Source organism: Amblyomma americanum, chromosome 4 (genome assembly GCF_052857255.1).
Source record: "Amblyomma americanum isolate KBUSLIRL-KWMA chromosome 4, ASM5285725v1, whole genome shotgun sequence".
NCBI lineage: Eukaryota > Metazoa > Arthropoda > Arachnida > Ixodida > Ixodidae > Amblyomma > Amblyomma americanum.
In genome coordinates this window covers 7,318,526-7,338,459 of record NC_135500.1, presented here as the reverse complement: position 1 = coordinate 7,338,459, position 19,934 = coordinate 7,318,526, and the positions used below count along the sequence as shown (strand labels likewise).

Genomic DNA, 19,934 nt, shown 5'->3' with positions numbered 1-19,934 from the left:
AAGGACAAGGGGAGCTGCATGAACTCAAATGTTCGGAGAACATTCTTCTGGAGGGTGAGCGAGTGTGACGTTCCTGGTGTGTGCTACGAGGTTCCGAGTTCGACGGCGCGGCGTAGACGGAGACCCAGATGACAGCGGCATCATCCATTACCCAGCCATGCTCTTTGAGAGGGACGCTCAGGACGACATCGTTCGCCAAGAGGGCCTTCAGCGCCGAAGCCCGACGGCGTGCAGCTTCTGCCAGCAACCGTTCGAGATCACCTCCGGAGCCCCTCCATCGCCCCCATGAAGTCGTCGGCACGTAAGCTCGGACGCCCCAGCCTCTGATGTATAATCTTAATCATGTGTAATTATTGAATATATCTGTTTGTTTAAACTGAGCCATACGGTGTCTCTTTGCCTATCCGTCCCGTGTGGACCTGCGCATTATGGGGGTCATCACAATAATTTATAACGTTACCAAATGATTTGGTTAAATCTAGGGAAAACCCCCAAAGTCTTGGAAACACGCCATCGTTAAATTTATCCCAAAACCGGGCAAAAAAGTTACAGGTTTTAACCATTGTTATACCCAAAGGTCGAACGATAGCATTTTGGCAATGGCCCGGGCCATAAATTGGATGTCGTCATCGTGTCGGGCACGCTAAATTATGCTTGGACATCAAATTTGTTCCAAATCGGCCGTGGTCAAATTAATAATAATAATAATGAGTTTATTTTTCCCTCGGTACAAGGAAAAGGAGCAGCCGCAAAAAGCTGCTGCGAAGAGCAGCTTGACGGGGCGAATGCCCCCATATTTGACAACAGCTGGCAGCATGACACGATTCAGCACACAGTGAAACAACCAAAAAGGTTAACAATGAAAATAATTGAAAATCAAACTGAAAAAAAAACGCAACGAAATAGTCGAGGCAAAATCCATGGCAATCCTACAGAGAAACATATGAAAGAAAACAATGTACACTTGACAGGACTTCTCATAGGACGGAATGAAGATTTTCATTGATAATACGGCATCTAACACATCATAAATAAGGTTGGGAGGGTTTTATTGTTCTTTTGGAATAGTGTGAGTAGTAATTTATGATTGTAATGGTCAGAAAGTATAAAACCAGCGCAAGAGCACCGGTGAAATCATGCGTTTATATTCAGAAAAACATTTCGCGGATTGCTTTGAAGGAAAGTGAGAAAGCTTAACCACTGTAGAATGTGTGTTGGTTTAGTAGAATGGGAAGTCTGAAGCGAAGCATCTGGTGGCCATAGTTAGTACGGCAGCCAGTAACGTGCCAGCGTTCGGGATTCCGGGTGCTGTAAGCAGTCACATTTTCTTTAAGCGCTGTTAGTAGTATTAGTGTGTTGTCTTTTTTCATAATGCCTTGCTTATAAAGTACGGAAAGCCTATAGTTATACAACGATGTAAAGTTAATGATTTTGAACTGCCTAAATAATGGTCCTGTATGTGCAAGGTAAGAACCTTAAGTAATTAGTGTGATGGCTCTTTTTTGAAGCATTAATAACTTTGTGATGTTTTCTCCGGTTGTCGTTGCCCACACTAATGAGCAATAGTTTAAAATAGAGGAAAAAAAAAGTGAATTGTAAAGCGGAATATTTACTGAAACTGGAAATAGTGAACAATATCGGCGTATGGAACCAATTACGTGTGATAGCTTGGTTGCTAAATACTCAACATGAGCATCCCACGTCATGTGCTCTGAGAAATAGACGCCTAAGGTTTTCACAGATTTAATGACTTCTATCCGAGTGTCGCTGAGCACCAGATGAGGAAGCTCGAATGTTTTATTTCTGGGCCGGAAGAGTACGGCATTACTTTTATTTATATTTAGTTTTAGATTGTTTTTGTGTGCCCAGTGCTCAATTTTGGCCAACGTTGTGTTAGCACGGCTGGATAGTTGAATGCCTGAGTAACCACCGCAAAATAGGCTGCTGTCGTCCGCATAAATAATCCATTTTGCGGGCGGATTTAAGCTGACAATATTGTCACGTAGTGGTGACGGCAGTCGAAGCAGCGATGAATACGGACGAAAGGATCTTCTAAAAGAACTGTTTATTGGGCTGACTTGCACCCAAAATGGACTGAATCACTCGGCGGCGGCGAAGCGACAAGCGTGCTCGGCGGTCGTCGAACAGAATGCCCGCCGCTGTCGGCCGTGCTCAATTTAAAGCTGATAGCGAACATTCGAGATAAAGGGCGCAAAGTTACTAGAACATTCCGGAACAACGTAGAATCAGCTTTGCCTGGCTGCGATCAATCGAGATAAATCTAGTCGCGTCTTGCGTCGCAAACAAAGTGATAAGGTGGTGTCGCGGCAGATTTGAAAAACGAATAAACACTGCAAATATTCGCGGCATTACTCCCCTCTCAAAGAAGCATCGACCCGATGCATTAAAACAAATAATGCGACTAGTAAGGGGAAAAAAACGGATCTTGCGAAAATAGAGCATGGAAATGCAGCGGCCTTTAGCGCGCATAATACGGCTTCAGACGGACTACATGGACAACTTCTGGTCGTACGCGGCGTCGCTGGGATGCAGTCATTGCGTCAGGGATGACTTCATAATCCAGTTCACCCAGCCGACGAAGAACCTTGTACGGGCCGAAATAGCGGCGCAAAAGCTTTTCACTCAATCCACGGCGGCGAATGGGCGTCCACACCCAGACTTGGTCTCCTGGCTTGTATTCCGCGTTGCGTCTTCGTAGGTTGTAGCGTCTGGCGTCGGACAGCTGCTGATCTTTGATCCGTAATCGGGCAAGCCTTCGAGCTTCTTCTGCGCGTTGAAGGTAGGCGGCAACGTCGACGTTTTCTTCTTCTGTAACGTTGGGCAGCATGGCGTCTAGCGTGGTCGTGGCATCCCTGCCATGGACGAGCCTAAAAGGCGTCATCTGGGTGGTCTCCTGCACTGCGGTGTTGTAGGCGAAGACGACGTAAGGCAGGATGACATCCCAGGTTTTATGTTCGGCATCGACATACATAGCGAGCATATCGGCGATGGTTTTGTTCAGGCGCTCGGTCAGTCCGTTGGTCTGCGGATGGTATGCAGTTGTCCTCCGGTGGCTGGTTTGGCTGTAGCGCAGGATGGCTTGCGTGAGTTCCGCCGTAAATGCTGTTCCTCTGTCCGTGATGAGCACATCGGGGGCGCCGTGTCGAAGAAGAATGCACTCCACGAAAAATTTGGCCACTTCTGCTGCTGTTCCGTTCGGTAGGGCTTTCGCCTCGGCGTAGCGGGTCAGGTAGTCGGTCGCTATGATGATCCACTTATTTCCAGATGTTGACGTTGGAAAAGGGCCAAGCAAGTCCATGCCAATCTGCTGAAAGGGTCTTGAGGGAGGTTCAATGGGGTTCAGAAATCCTGCTGGTCGTGTGGGAGGAGTCTTTCGTCGGCCTCACCGCAATGGAAGCACAACGGCCGGTTGTCGGAAGTCCTCCAGGCGTCGCATTTCCTGGGGCTTGAGGGTCGGTCATAGGCTGGGCGGGCGGGGGCTGGGAGGCGGCGTTGTGGACCAAGTGGCTCATTTCGGGGAGGACGTGGGGGTTGTCGTTGGGGCTGAGCAGTCCTTACTGAAGCGGCGTAGGTCATGGCCTGGGGTTCTGTGGCCGTCGGGGTGCCAAGTGCCTGTTGCACTTCTTCCCGTACCACGTCCATCAGAGTCGATGCTTGTGGCTGTGGGGAGGATGGCAGTAATCGGCGTAGCTCCTCTCGGACAATTTCGCGGATAACGTCCCGCAAGCTGTCGCTGGTGGTGGCCGGCGTGTCCGAACGGATTGCATAGGCAGAGGAAGGGCGGTTGTACTGCCGAGCTCGGACGTCGAGGGTCTTCTCAATCGTGCAGGCTTCCTGCATGAATTCCTCGACCGTTTTTGGCGGCTGACGGACGAGGCTGCCAAAGAGTTGTTCTTTTACGCCGCGCATTAAGAACTGAACTTTCTTTTCCTCGGTCATCCCGGGATCGGCGCGGCGAAATAGGCGCTTCATCTCCTCGACGTAGCTGCGTACGGGCTCATTCGGAAGCTGGATCCTGGACTCGAGGAGTCGTTCGGCTCTTTCTTTCCTCACGACACTGGTAAATACCTTCAATAGTTCTCTCTTGAATAGCTCCCATGTCGTAAGGGACGACTCGTAGTTTTCGTACCACGTGCGTGCGGAGCCATCCAATGAGAAAAAAACGTGTCCAATCTTTGCCGCATCATCCCACTTGTTGAATGACGCCACGCGCTCAAATTGATCCAACCATTCTTCAGGGTCTTCGCCTAGGGATCCATTGAAAGTTGGCGGCACCCGCGGCTGCTGCAGTATAATCGGTGTCGACATCTTCGGCGAGATTGCGGTGCTCGTAGCCGCGTCTTTTCGCTGTCTTGTGCGGTCCGGCAGTTTCCCGAACTCAGGCTCCTCTCCCTGGAGACGTCGGCTGGCTCGCTGAGCTGCTGGCTCGTCCTCGGGTGCGAAGCGCTCAGGGCTGGCTTCACGACTTGAAGGGGGCGTCCGGAACATGGAAGGCTACCCCGCACCTCCACCAGATGTCACGTAGTGGTGACGGCAGTCGAAGCAGCGATGAATACGGACGAAAGGATCTTCTAAAAGAACTGTTTATTGGGCTGACTTGCACCCAAAATGGACTGAATCACTCGGCGGCGGCGAAGCGACAAGCGTGCTCGGCGGTCGTCGAACAGAATGCCCGCCGCTGTCGGCCGTGCTCAATTTAAAGCTGATAGCGAACATTCGAGATAAAGGGCGCAAAGTTACTAGAACATTCCGGAACAACGTAGAATCAGCTTTGCCTGGCTGCGATCAATCGAGATAAATCTAGTCGCGTCTTGCGTCGCAAACAAAGTGATAAGGTGGTGTCGCGGCAGATTTGAAAAACGAATAAACACTGCAAATATTCGCGGCAATATCATTTATGTACAGAATGAACAGAAGGGGATCTAAGAGGCTACCTTGTGGAACTCCTGAGGTGATGGGCTTGACTGTGGAGGAAGCACCATTTATTTCTACAAACTGCGTTTGGTTGGCTATTTAAGAGGATATTAATGAGTAGGCTGCATCACGTATTCCATATCGGTCTAGTTTATGGAGTAATGTTTTATGATTAATGCTGTCGAAAGCTTTCGAGAAATCTAAAAATATACCTAGGACTAGTTTCTTTTCCTCAAAATTATCTAATATGTATTCTTTCTGAGTGCGAAGGGCAAGCTCCACAGATCTGTTTTTCCTGAACCCAAATTGAGCGGAATTTAAAATATTGTGGTGGTCGATGAAGCATGTAAGACGCGTTAGAAATAATTTTTCAAATCCTTTTGAGAAGGCAGGTAAGATAGAAATTGGGCTATAGTTTGAAAGGTCATTTCTATCACCTTTTTTAAATAACACTATTACATTTGCAGACTATATGTGGCGTGGAAATAGGCCTTCTAATAAACACAAGTTAAAAATATGGGTCAGAATATAGGATATATCATAAATAACATATTTGATTGGCTTTATCTGAACTCCCGTGCTGTCTACAGATTTGCTATTATTAAGGTTGTTCAAAGCAGCAACCACCTCCACTTCTGTAACAGTATTTTAAAAAAATTCTAGAGCTCTTACGAGAAAAACTGAGTGGAAAGTCCTCGCAGGAAGACGAAGATCCAGCTATAGAAATAAAAAGGCATTAATTGCGTTAGCTATTTCAGGTCCCTCAAGTTCTATTCCATCAAGATTAATTTTGCTGATCGGTTCCGGCATACGTCCTATGACTGAGTTTAGTTTCTTCCAGGTTTTCTCAGAACTATTGCTGGAGGAGACAAAAAGATTCTGAAAGTACAACTTCTTTGCCGCGCGAAGCTTCTTTGTGAGTTTGTTTCTGAACAATTTGAACGCTTTCAACGCTTCCGGACTTTTAGTTTGCAAAAAGAGGTTAAACATTTGGTCACAGTTTTTTATGCAACCAAGTAATTGACTATTTAGCCACGGTTTGCGAGCTTGCCGTGGACGGCTGTGTACTATGTAAGGAAAGCACGTAGAATAAATTTGCCTAAATTTTGCAATACATTTACCATAGGCTGCTTCAGGTCTTGCTTCACTTAAAACTTCACTCCAAACCGCGCTTACTATGTGCCGACGAAAGTTAAAGAGCGTATAAGAATTAATATCTCTATAAGAAGATTGTTTTGACCGCCTTTTAAGATTAAGCATAATGTTACGTGGCGGCCAGCCGAAGAAGGAGACACGATGATCAATGGCAGTGAGATGATTTAATGGCTGCTGGCCTAGCGCGAGCGCTCCTGCCCGCGCCACTGCACAGTTCGTCGTCTTCGTCACACTACCCGGGGCCACCGAGCGATCGTCCCGATCGGTGAGAAAGAGACGCGCGAAGTAGTTACAGGCTTAAGAGGATGGTTGGACAGGAACGAGAAAGGGGTGAGGTGCTGGCCGCCACGATGAACAAGAACGAAAGCAGCTCCAAGGCTCTTGAAGAATTGGCTGCGGACGGCTCGCAACGGATGATTATGTTCGGCGTCGTGGCTGCTGGCCTAGCGCGAGCGCTCCTGCCCGCGCCACTGCACAGTTCGTCGTCTTCTTCGTCACAATATGGTTCACTGATAGAAAAATAGGTAGGTGATCGCTAATCTGCAGCGAGGTTACACAGGATGTTAGGTGGTCTGGATCATGATTTCTAATAAAAACATTTAATAATGTTTGATTCTTCTGTTACTCTCGTTGGCGCAATTACAGCATTCAAACAGCAGTGAACATTTAGCATTGTATCTAGTTCTCGCTTCGCAATGCTGTTTGATAAGATACTAATATTTAGGTCCCCACCGAGTACAATATTGTACTTATGTTTTTTCACAAATTCAAGAAGAGAATCTAGGAAATAAAGGAACACACTCGTATCGCCAGAGGGAGGACGATAGCACACAGTAAATACATATTGTTACGTGGCGGCCAGCCGAAGAAAGAGACACGATGATCGATGGAAATGAGATGATTTAATGGCCGGTAGCCTAGCGCGAGCGCTCCTGCCCGCGCCACTGCACAGTTCGTCTTCGTCACACTACCCGGGGCCACCGAGCGATCGTCTCGATCGGTGACAAAGAGACGCGCGAAGTGGTTACTGGCTTAAGAGGATGGTTGGACAGGAACGAAAAAGGGGTGAGGTGCTGGCCGCCACGATGAATAAGATGGCTGAATGATTCCTGGCCTTGAAGCTTCCGGCCGCAGGTCACCAAGAGCTGACGGTCGAGTTCCCAGGACGCGCCGAACGGCCTGGGCAGGGGATCGGTGTCTTCAGGTGTAAGCGCCATCTCGGGTCGGTGGGGTCGATAGGTCAGGTCCTTGCGTCGGGTTCAGTTCGTCGTGTTGAGTGGTCGGGGCGGGGGACGGGGCGGGGGGAACAACGGCGAGGTCGGTTCGGGTCTGAAAGGCTGGGGCACGGCCGAGCGACGCACGCCAAGAACTCACGGCTAACGACCACGGCTGACGCAGGACGCCGAAGCTCCCCGGACCAGGATGTCGATGGTACCCCGCAAGCTCCACCAAATGTTACGTGGCGGCCAGCCGAAGAAAGAGACACGATGATCGATGGAAATGAGATGATTTAATGGCCGGTAGCCTAGCGCGAGCGCTCCTGCCCGCGCCACTGCACAGTTCGTCTTCTTCGTCACAATATGACCGGAATTTGAGCGTAAGTACCTCGTAATGGGCATTAACACAACAAAAGTCGTCCAGCAGTTCACATTCCATATCTTCTAAGACCAACAGCGATACGCCACCGCCTCGTTTACCCTGACGGTTCAAGCAGTAACTCTTATATTTTCAAATGTTAAATCCATCGTCATCTGTGCAAAACCAGGTTTCTGAGAACATCACAACATGAATTGGCAGCTTCACTTCAGCAAGAAAACACTCGATATCATCCTGCTTCCTTCTGCATGCCTGAGCGCAGATTAAAATGAACAAAGTTTAAGCATTGAGGCGAATTGTTACAGAGAAAAGAAAGCTCCGAAGTACAGACCGGACTTTGCTGGAAATTAGACATTGAAAAAAAAAACACATCAGAAAAATAACTGGACAAAAGTCAAACAGGCGTTTGCATCACGAGTTCGCCAGTTTAGTGAGATCCTCTGGGCTACGAATGACAACTGCACTCTCCCCCTGCGCTTTCCTAACAAACGCACGGCCACCGGCATGCCACGCGAACCGATAGCCGTTTTCTGCTGTCCAGTCCCGGCTGAACTTCAGGAGGTTTCTGTTCTACTTTGTCAGGTTTTCGGATATCGAAAAAGAAGAGTTCGCAGTTCTCAAGGCTTTGCGCCCATCAAGCCACTTGTCGCGAAGCGCCTGGCGCGAGAAACGCACTAGAATTGTGTACACTTTCCCAGTTTTGGCAGGGAGTCGGTGAACAGTATCGATGTCACTCGATTGTAGCTCTGAAAATTTGAGTGTCTCAGCGATTTTGTTCAATTTCGTTAACAAGTCCCCATCAGTGGAAACGGGAATACCATGCACTTCTATGTTGTGCTTCCTGCTGTATATATAGCTCCAGTTCATTTACCGACATTTTCAACTGCCCGACGGCGTTGATATTGCAGCTTTGCCTTTCTAGCTGTTGGACGCGCTTTTTAAGGCTGCCTATTTCCTTGTCCTGTTGTTCCTGCTTCTCCAAAATGGCATCATATTTGCTGACATCCTTTCTATAGATGCCTTGACCTTGGCGACCTGAGATGGCAAGCACGCAAGTGCGTCCAACTTCTGAACAATAACTGCGAGATTTACAGTGAGGTCTGCATCGACTGACACTTTACTTCCAAATTTTGCCTTCAAGTTGCGGCAAGGCACGCATCTCCACGATTTGCGACCAGCTTCGTCTTTAGATTTAAAGGCCGTCTCTTACCATCCCGAGCAAGTGCCAAGATGATAGCTGCACTTACATTCGGCGCACAGAAGGAACTGGTCGTCAGCAGGTACGGCTTCTTCGCAGGATGGGCATATCTCAGACATATTGGACACAGTACACGAATGGGCGCGGGAAATAAGCAAGCAGTTTGGCAGCAGCGGCGAAAGTGTGGAGGATAAAAAGAAATAAACAGAGAAACTTGAGACAGCACCAACCTGGAAAACGAAGTAAGAGCAGATTAGGTGGGCGTCCTCGCTCTACCGCCGCTGCCGCCAAAAAATTGCGGGGGTGGGCCAGGACAAATTTTTGGAAATGACCGGGACAAATCTTGGAGGTCGCCATCGTGTCGGGCACAGTAAACTATGGTTTGACATCGTCTTTGGTCCAAATCTTTTGCTATGCTGTGCTTCTCAAGGTTAAATAAAGGTCAAATAAGGCACGGAATGGTGAGTAGATAGCGCTCGAAATCCTCATACCTATTTCGCGTACTTCCTGCATAGGAAAACTTATAGAGCCCGTCACACTGTAGTAGGATGTAACTTTAAAAAACAGCAGTTGATAACACTGGGTCACGGTCCACGGCGCACTGGTGTACTCCGCTGGCTGAAGAAAATAGTAAACGAAATAAACTTTTTAATCTTTGTACTATATTAGACAAGCGATGTATCAAAATTCTAAAGCTTGTAATTTTTTCTCGTGATTGGCTTCTTGTTTAGGTAAAAAGAAAATTCTAACAACGGACTATTTTTTTTTTATCGGGGAGGGATTCTATGCGGCGGTCCTAAATGTGGGTGGAGCTTCACTGCAGACAAGTTGTACAGTATTGTGCGTTTTTATCGTGAAGACTCAAAAATTTCCCCGCCTCAACCGCTGGCTCATTTGCGGTGAAACTGCACACAGAGCTTGCGTATTATGGTAACTTTTGTATCGTAGCAAGTTTGACAACGGTACTTACTTAGTTGAGCCGTGCACGATGCGAAAACGTAATCGTCTACGTAGAGATCGGCGGACTAAAACCCGCAGACGGCGTTTTTTCGCTGAATGGCGGCAGTGGCGCTATCTTTTTTCGGCAGTCGAAAGCGTCACGTCAGCCGAGACGAGCGTTGCAAACAATATTCTTTGAAAAGTAAAGCCTCGTTAAGTCAGCTGTTCTGGTATTTTTCCGCTCAATTAGCCGAAAATGTTGTAAGCGCTTCAGTTAAGCAGAACGAAACGGCCGGAACAGCATATTCAAAGGACCCGCGCTTCTTGCAACGCTCGCCTCGGCGGCCTTGTCGTGACGCTTTCGACTGCCGAAAACAGACAGCGCCACTGCCGCCATTCAGCGAAAAATAATAATAATAATTGGTTTTTTTGGGGGGAAAGGAAGTGGCGCAGTATTTGTCTCATATATCGTTGGACACCTGAACCGCGCCGTAAGGGAAGGGATAAAGGAAGGAGTGAAAGAAGAAAGGAAGAAGAGGTGCCGTAGTGGAGAGCTCCGGAATAATTTCGACCACCTGGGGATCTTTAACGTGCACTGACATCGCACAGCATGCCTTAGCGTTTTTCCTCCATAAAAACGCAGCCGCCGCGGTCGGGTTCGAACCCGGGAACTCCGGATCAGTAGTCGAGCGCCCTAAACACTGAGCCACCGCGGCGGGCAGCGAAAAAACGCCGTCTGCGGGCCGTCTGCGGGTTGTAGTTCGCCGATCTCTACGTAGACGATTACGTTTTCGCATCGTGCACGGCTCAACTAAGAAAGTACCGTTGTCAAACTTGCTACGATACAAAAGTTACCATAATACGCAAGTTCTGTGTGCAGTTTCATCGCAAATGAGCCAGCGGTTGAGGCGGGGAAACTTCTGAAAGTCTTCACAATAAAAACGCACAACACTGTATATAACTGTAGACAGACTCGGGTACCACATGCACAAGGAGGATGTGTATCCAAACACCACGGTCGGTTTGAACCAACTTTATCAACACAGGATACGATGCTCAGACCAGCAAACCATGTCTTATCTCAGGAGCAAGAAAGGAGCACAAGGGCAATCATAGCTGTTATAGAGTTATGGCGATAGCGCATGGTGGCGCGCTTCAAATTTCCCGCCAACTTAGTGCCACGCATGATCGTACGACCGAGCCCGAGGATACAAAAATTTATTGTTACTTTTTGTGCGCACATGCAAAGCCAAAGCGTTTCTTGGCCCTTAAAATGTGTGAGCAATCATTCAAGAAATTAAAAAAAAGAAACAAGGTGGTTACTAAACTGGAAACCGCGGCTAGCGCCGTGATGGCCCGCAAGGGGCCGTGAATGGAGGTGGATCTCAGCAGCGGGCCCCGGTCGATGCACGGTGCTGGCTTCGAGGCTGATCGCGGCGCCCTTGGCCGCCCGGCGAAGGAGACGAGCCGGCGGAAGAGGCGGGATTGACTGCCGCTGGCGATTTCGCATCCGGCGTGGACGCAGGCGGCGACGCGTTTCGGGGTGACGCGGGGAAGGGCGCTGGTGCTTGGTGAAACCAGTATAGTGCGGTGCGCAAAGTACGTTTGGTGATGTGTGCAAAGCGGTTGCCTGCCGGGGTCATGGGCGGGCGGCCGAGCCGTTAGCCAGCGCCCGTGGTCCACGTCGCAGCGAGCGCGGATCAGAGGTGAGTCGGCATTTTCACGTCGGAGACGAGGAAGCGGGCATTTCCGCGCTTCGCGTGCAGCTGGGGCGCGCGTGACCGTCCCAGGGGCTGCGTGCGCCTTGACACGGTTCAGGCGGCGGCGGCGAACCGTGGCCGAAACGTGCGAGCCGCGCGCAGTGGGCGACCAGCAGATGCGCGCCCCGCTCGGAGCAGCCTGCAAGTCCATCCATGGTGAGCGTCGAAACCGACTGGTGTGGTAGCAGAGACCTTTCAGTTGATGAGCACGCCGTGACCATAAGGGGCCGCTTATCACGATGTCAGTGCCCTGTTGATTTCGCGTGGCGGCGAGTGGGCGCTCAAGACATGGTCGGTCACCGTTGACGGTGGGCTGGTTTCAGTAGCTGCTGGTCGCTGGGCTCATCCGCCGCATGCGCACAAGTTATGCGTAGTTGTGCGGAGCAGTGAGCTGTCAACTAGTTTCCACTTTGCCCTGGGTATTTCTTCTCTTGAGTCCACTGGAGCCTGCGGGCAGAACCTGTAGAGATTGACCTTCCGAAGCAGTCATTATGTGGTGGTGACCATTGTTTTAAGAAACTGGGTGCCCCAACTTCCGGATATTTGGAGTCTGCAGTGGACGCGTGGTTGGCTCAAGCGTAAATATGCACTTTCTTGAAGAAGAGTGTTGTTTAAACGCGCGAGCTGTCAACAGATATAGGCACATGATCACTTAATGGCTGAGTAATTAAGAGGCAATACAACCTGGCTTTGACGTAAAGAAAAGGTTGAAAGTGGACGCATTACTTGCAGACTTATGTATAACTTGGCTTACAGCAATAGTGTCGGTTGCAGTAGTAAATTTTCGCCCATTTGGGGAACCGCCGTGTGTTCAGTAGACATCGGTGATGGCAGCGCTAAACTTCATCTAGCTTTATTTGCTGACAGCGCAGCAAATGTAAGGAAAAACCAGAACACGTGCAGATACCAATTCGCGCACACCACTGTCAACAGAACCGTTCAAGATATGCCATCTCCGATTTGAAGAGGTTCACAGACGTATCGCTAACACAATATACACCTCTCTTTCTTATATGAAATGCTTCCAATAGTTTCCTTGCCCTTGTATCTATAGTCTTACCTAAAAATCTATCTCGTGAAACCGTGGTTGACACTTTTTGCAGTACTTGCATCTAGCCTGTGGTAAATGTTCTGCCTCTCGAGGGCACTCGTAAAACTCAGCGCAGTACTGAGAAACATGTGCACCACTTACGTCTTTTAATGACCACGCATGCTCACCTGCCCTTTCATTGATGCACCGCCCTGTTTGGCCCACATAGGCCTTTCCGCAAGATAGCAGTAAAGACGTAAGTGGTGCACATCTTTCTCAGCACCGCGCTGAGTGTTACGGGTGCCCTTGAGCGGCAGAACATTTGCCACAGGCTAGATGCAAGTACTGCAAAAAGTGTCAACCACGGTTTCATGAGATAAAGATTTTTAGGTAAAACTACAGATACAAGGACAAGGGAACTATTGGAAGCATTTCATATAAGAAAGAGAGGTGTATATTGTGCTAGCAATACGTCTGTGAACCTCATCAAATTGGAGATGGCATATCTTGAACGGTTCTGTTGATTCTGGTGTATGTGAATTGGTATCTGCACATGTTATGGTTTTTCCTTACATTTGCTGCGCTACCAATGAATAAAGTTAGATGAAGTTTAGCGCCTGTCCTATGTGGTCCTTTCTTGTGTTCGTTTTGGTTGCACTACAGTTCTTTTGTTACAACATGCAAGAAAACTTATTTCTTTTAGCATGACATGCTTTAGAAGTAGGAAAGAGTATTGTGCAAGGCTGTTATATATAGTGCCTGATAGCAGAGGAAGATTTATGGGTCACTATGGGTGGGGAACACTCCCATTTGAAGCATTTATTTCTGTGACTTTTTTCTTCAGAAAAAGAAAAGGGATTACAGCATGGCTAACTTGGGATGGTGTCATCAGGCTCTTTTGTAAAGTTTCAGCTTGTCAGCAGCTTTACGGGTGATTTGTGGGTTATTTTTTTTTATTTCTCTGCAGTAGTAGCTGAAGGTGCCCAATATCCACAGCTGACTTTAACCAGTTGCCTGGGGACAAAGGAAACCCCAGAATGGTTATGGGCTACCTATTTGAGGCATGACTGCACACTGCAGGTACTGCAACAGCAGCAGCCAGACGTGGTGACGAGTGATGCTGCTGCAGAGGAGGAGGTGAAGGCAGCCGCCATGGGGGGGGGCTGTTGCCGCCGCCGCAGGCTGGTGGGCCGCCGGGGGCGGCTGCTGCTCATGTTTGGTCTGACGACAGCCTTCTTCCTGGTTGAAATCATTGTGGGCTATGTCACCAACTCCATGGCCCTGGTGGCCGACTCCTTTCACATGCTATCGGACGTTATCTCGCTTGTCATCGCCTTCCTCTCCATCAAGGTATGTAGTCCCATACTATTAATTAAAGTAACTGGCTCCCTGTGGCTCTGCACATGACTCGCTGCCTTGGAAGGTTTGTAGTGCGAACCAGAGGCAGTAATGAAGAGACCTTTCAGAGTGACATGCTCATCACATATTTCAGGTTATGCGTTCCATGCTGTTGCAAATCATCATGCACTGCACATGTATTTCAATTGGCTGTTCATGTTGCCAAGACATTATTGCTCCCTCCCTATAGTTTTTGATGGCATGCAGCATTCCAGGTATATGCAGTGACTGGGGAAAGCCAAATGGAAGGCGGTTGCCCTGAAAAGATTGATGGAGAGAGCTGGAGCATCATCAGCCCCTCGTCTTGATCTCCAATTGGCCCTGTCCTCCTGGTGGTCTCACTGCCTGCTAGGCTCTTCTGTTACACGAAGGGGCCCTTACATTTCGTGCCCTGCACTGCACTGGTCCTACCCCTTCAGTTCCCTCTCCATGGGCAGCACTGTACTAGATTTAATTTCCAGCGTTTTTCTAGCCAGCCCCATAACTGGTGAGCTAACATTTATGACCGAACAGTGCCTGCCATATGCACCCTTTTCTGGCTTTCCTGGCTCTTAGTCCCAATATCTGGCCACTCTTGGCCTTGATAGATCTCCTTTCTTAACATGCTTTTCTGGTTGCCATCAAGTGTTGGGCATGACCCAGTGAATATGTTTTGTGTTCGGGTCCCCAAGCTAGCGCACACTGCAATTCATACCCTCAGTCAAACTTAGCAGGCACTATCATGAGCCAGTGAGACTTTTTTTTTTCCAACATCTGTCATGACCACTAACTTCACTTGGTGAACAGGCAGCGAGTAGCGGCGTAGCAATTGTGGCACCTTGCCTGTGACCCTTTGTCACATTTCCTGTGCAGTACCTTTAGATGTTTTTTTTTTCTTTACGATCTTTACATATGTCTCTTCCACATCATGGTTGGGCCATGCCTGCATTGAATAAAATGCTTTTTTAGTGAGCTATGAGGAATATTGACACCGCCCATTCATCGTCGTCGTTCTACTAGAACCACGAGAGCGCGGAATGCGCGCGCGAGCTGGCCTTAGAAAAAGAAGCCGAAGCGTCTGGCTGCGAATGCTCCGCTTTTGGGACTGCTACTGACGTCCGCTGCAGTCACCTACTTTGACGTATCCAACCGAGCTGTACCACCCGTGACATCTGGTGGAGGTGCTGGGTAATGCATTCCATGCCTCGGACTCCCAGCAAGCAGGGATTCAAGTCCTCGAGGGTCATCTGCCATCGAGGTGACGCCTGTACACCACGGCAGCCGCCGGCTCCAAGGCCTTCAACCCGAGTTTGGGCTTCTGGAGTCTTGCTCAACCCAAGCGGTTCGTTCAGCGCCATCGTCGACGACCGTCCAGCCCGAAATAGGCATGCAGACGACGATTAGTTCACCTTCTGTTGTGCTGCAGCAGCCTCGGGAGCCACCGATCTTCCAAGGTTCTCCAGGCGAAGACCCGGAAGACTGGCTGGAGAAATTTGAACGCGTGGCCCGGTACAACAGATGGGCGGAAGACTCCAAGCTTCAACACGTGTTCTTTTCGCTGGAGGGCGCAGCTCGTACGTGGTTCGAGAACCGGGAGTCGTCCATAACGACGTGGAACGTATTTAAAGACCAGTTCCTGAAGGATTTCACCACGGTGATTCGAAGAGAACGGGCCGATCTGCTCCTTCAGTCCCGAACCCAGCTACCAAATGAAAGCATACTGGTATACTTCGAAGAGATGGCAAAGTTATTTCGTTGAGCTGACCCGGACATGACAGAGCAGAAGAAACTCCGGTACCTTATGCGAGGTGTCAAGGAGCAAATCTTTGCCGGACTGGTTCGCAATCCACCGAGCACGGTCGCAGAGTTTCTGTCGGAGTCAACCACCATGGAAAAGACACTCGATATGCGGTTGCGGCAATACGAGCGTCAACCTTTGGCCATGACTGCGGCAACCACGGACATCAGTAACACCCACATGCTTCGCGAAACCGTACGAGCTATCGTTCGCGAGGAGCTCCAGAAGCTGTTCCCGGCTACGCCGCCTGCGCCAACGGTTACTGCTCTATCCGAGGTTATTCGGGAAGAGGTGGAACAGGCGCTTACAACACCAGCTCCCTTTCAGCCGTCCACAGCCCCACCGCAAATGACATACGCCGCTGTTGCTCGTCGCGCACAACCGCCGCCGACTCGTCTTCAGGAAACTCCGGCCTCTTTTCGGCCGCCACCACCTGCTCGTCCTGCTCCATCGTATCCCCGTAAAAGTGACATCTGGCGCACTCCCAACTACCGTCCTCTCTGCTATCACTGCGGTGAGCCGGGCCACCTGTACCGCAACTGCAGGTATCGTCAGATGGGCCTGCCGGGGTTCCCTGCAGATGCACCACGTCCGCAGCCTGGGCAGCGACCCAGAGAAATCAACGATTATCTGGCCGAATCTGCCGGTGGGACCCGCAGGTCGCCATCCCCACGTCGTCGGTCTTACGGTGACTTTCCTCGGGGAAGGTCGCCAAGCCCCTGCCAGGAAAACTAAAAGCAGCAACCTTTGAGGGGGAGGTTGCTCACCGACGAAATGTAACAGACCCTCCTACGCCGCAACTAGGTGGCCACCCGATGCCACGACTGAATGCCGTCCAACACCGTGAAACGCCGACTCGACGGGAATGCCACCTGACGTATCGAAATGAACCCGCGCCGCACCGCAGCCGTGACCAAACACCGCGCCGTACCGCTCACACGCCGTCTACGACAGCAAACCTGAGCATTTCCCTCGACGGAACAGACGTCACTGCACTTGTCGACACAGGGGCGGATTACTCTATCCTCAGTGGAAATTTCGCCGCCACTCTGAAAAAGGTCACCACTCCGTGGATGGGCCCACAGATTCGTACAGCCGGGGGTCACTTAGTTACACCGACCGGGACTTGCACATCAAGAGTAGCAGTTCAAGGCGCAACCTACCTGGCAACGTTCGTTATACTCGAACATTGTTCACGTGACGTCATTCTCGGGATGGATTTCTTGACCGAGAATGGAGCGGTCATCGACCTCCAGTCAAAGGCCGTGTGTTTTTCCACAGAGAACGCAATACACAGAGATCCAGACCATCCGACCGCACTTTGCATCCTGGATGACCACGTCACCATCTCACCTCGTTTGAGTATTATGGTTTCTGTCGGCGCCAAGACTGTGCGGAATTTCGAAGGCGTCGCGGAAGGCAACCAGATCTTGCTTTTTGCCAGGAGCCTTGCTGTCGCCAGAGGAGTCGTTAATCTCGTCGACGGAGAAACAGAAGTGCTGATAACCAATTTCGGTGGTGCACACCAACATCTGAACGTGGGAACCGTTGTGGCTCACGTTGATGCCATCGCCCATGTCAGCAGCACACCCAGTATTTCCACAATGTCATTGTCGCAAGAGCAGAGCCCAGTCACTGGTTTCACGTTCGACGTCAATCCAGCACTCTCCCCGACGCAGCAACAACAAGTTAAAGATCTTCTTTGCGCTACGGCGACATCTTCTCGGTATCATCGTGTGTTGGACGAACTCACCTAGCGAAGCATCGCATTATTACGGACGATAACGTGCACCCTCTCCGACAGTCCCCCTACCGAGTGTCTCCCGCTGAACGCGACGCTATTGGCCGCCAAGTCAAGGAAATGCTCCGCGACGACGTAATTCGTCCTTCCCGGAGTCCCTGGGCAGCGCCAGTCATCCTTGTGAAGAAGAAAGATGGAACATTGCGGTTCTGTGTAGACTACCGTCGCTTAAACAAAATCACCAAAAAGAATGTCTATCCTCTCCCCCGGATCGACGACGCTCTGGATCGCCTTTGTAGCGCTAAATACTTTTCTTCGATGGACCTCAAGTCAGGTTACTGGCAAATTGAGGTCGATGAGCGGGACCGTGAAAAAACAGCTTTTATTACTCCAGATGGCCTGTATGAATTTACAGCCATGCCCTTCGGACTGTGCTCTGCACCGGCAACTTTCCAACGCCTCATGGATACCGTCCTTGCCGATTTAAAATGGCAGACGTGTCTCGTCTATCTTGACGATGTTGTCGTCTTCGCCCCGACTTTCCAGGAGCATCTTCACCGCCTCGAATTGGTCCTACAAGCAATAAGGTCTTCTGGACTCGCGCTCAAAAATGAGAAATGCCACTTTGCGTATACAGAGCTGAAGTTCTTAGCGCACGTTGTGAATCAAGCCGGTGTTCAGCCTGATCCTGAAAAAACAACAGCTATTGGTCATTTTCCGCCGCCGCAAGACCTGAAAGCTGTCCGCCGTTTTCTTGGATTGTGCGCGTATTACCGTCGCTTCGTGAAAGATTTTGCTCGCATTGCCGAGCCGCTGACGCGCCTAACAAGGTCGGACACACCTTTCACATGGGAAGCAGCGCAAGAAAATGCATTCCGCAGCCTTCAAAGACTCCTGCAGGCGCCTCCCATTCTGGCTCACTTCGACGTAAACGCCGACACGGAGCTCCATACTGATGCCAGCAACATCGGCTTAGGTGCTGTCCTGGTCCAGATCCAAGCAGGTCAGGAACGGGTCATCGCTTACGCAAGTCGATGTTTGTCACCAGCCGAATCAAACTATTCCGCTACCGAGAAAGAATGCCTTGCCATTGTATGGGCCACTTCGAAATTCCGACCGTACCTTTACGGCAAAAATTTTAAGGTGGTGACCGATCATCATGCCTTATGCTGGCTCGCAAGCCTTAAAGACCCGTCCGCTCGCCTCGTCCGATGGAGTCTGCGGCTCCAGGAATACGACATGACTGTCGTGTACAAATCCGGGCGCAAGCACTCCGACGCCGATTGTCTGTCCCGCACCCCAGTAGATCCTTCTACCCACGCCTGTAATGATGACGACATCTTACTGACTGCTCTCAGCGCCTCCTGCCTCGCTGACCAACAATGCGCCGACCTCAAACTTCGAGACGTAATGGATTTTCTCAACGGCAGCAACACGACCGCCCCACGCGCTTTCAGGCGCGTGTTGCCATCTTTATGCATCCGCAATGGTCTTCTGGTCAAGAAAAATTTCGCTCCAAACAATACGCAATACCTAATCGTCGTACCGCCTAACCTGCGCAATGAAATCCTCCAAGCCTCCCATGACGAACCCACTTCTGGACATTTGGGCATAGCCCGTACGCTCGCCCGAATCCAAGGGAATTACTACTGGCCTCGTCTCCGTGCTGATGTCACTCACTACGTCAGAACGTGCCGAGCCTGTCAGCGTCGCAAGGTACCGTCAACCAAACAAGCTGGGTTCTTGATGCCCATTAGACCACCCACAAGGCCCTTCCAACGAATAGGAATGGACATGCTGGGTCCGTTCCCACGTTCGAACTCTGGCAACAAATGGATAATTGTCGCGACGGACTACCTTACCCGCTATGCAGAAACGTCAGCTCTACCCAGCGGCACCGCTTTAGAAGTCGCTAAGTTCTTCGTGCATCAGATCGTACTCCGCCATGGGGCACCTGAAGTGCTGATCACTGACAGAGGCCCTGCATTCATGGCTGAGCTGCTGCAGGAGATCTTGGTTTACAGTCATACCGACCACCGCCGAACAACGTCGTACCACCCTCAAACGAACGGGTTGACTGAAAGACTGAACCGAACCCTTTCTGACATGATTTCCATGTACGTCGATATTGAACACAAAACGTGGGACGAAGTGCTTCCTTATGTCACCTTCGCCTACAATACGGCCATGCAAGAAACAATGCAGATGTCCCCATTCCAACTCGTCTACGGCCGTGCAGTGACGACGATGCTCGACGCAATGTTACCACATCTGGACGACTCTAGCCTTCACACTGATACCTACACGTTCCTGGAACGCGCCGAAGCTGCTCGCCAACTGGCCAAAGTTCGAATTCAGGACCAACAACTTCGAGATGCAGATAGCTACAATCGGTGCCGTCACGA

At 50.1% G+C, this 19,934-nt stretch overlaps 1 protein-coding gene across 13 annotated transcripts in view; it reads left to right on the top strand.

Moving 5' to 3' along the window:
• The first annotated feature begins 11,171 nt into the window (after positions 1-11,171).
• LOC144127783 (proton-coupled zinc antiporter SLC30A1-like) overlaps positions 11,172-19,934 on the top strand; it is a 188,738-nt gene continuing 179,975 nt past the window's right edge. For 3 of the 13 annotated variants that reach the window (XM_077660683.1, XM_077660682.1, XM_077660684.1), the window contains exons 1-3: positions 11,174-11,529; positions 11,590-11,739; positions 13,694-13,963. In XM_077660683.1, the coding sequence (XP_077516809.1) occupies positions 11,737-11,739; positions 13,694-13,963 (273 nt within the window). In that variant the 5' untranslated portion in view covers positions 11,174-11,529; positions 11,590-11,736. Of the gene's footprint in view, positions 11,530-11,589; positions 11,740-13,693; positions 13,964-19,934 lie in introns of all 13 variants that reach the window. The other 10 variants (XR_013313563.1, XM_077660690.1, XM_077660685.1 and 7 more) reach the window with 7 other exon arrangements.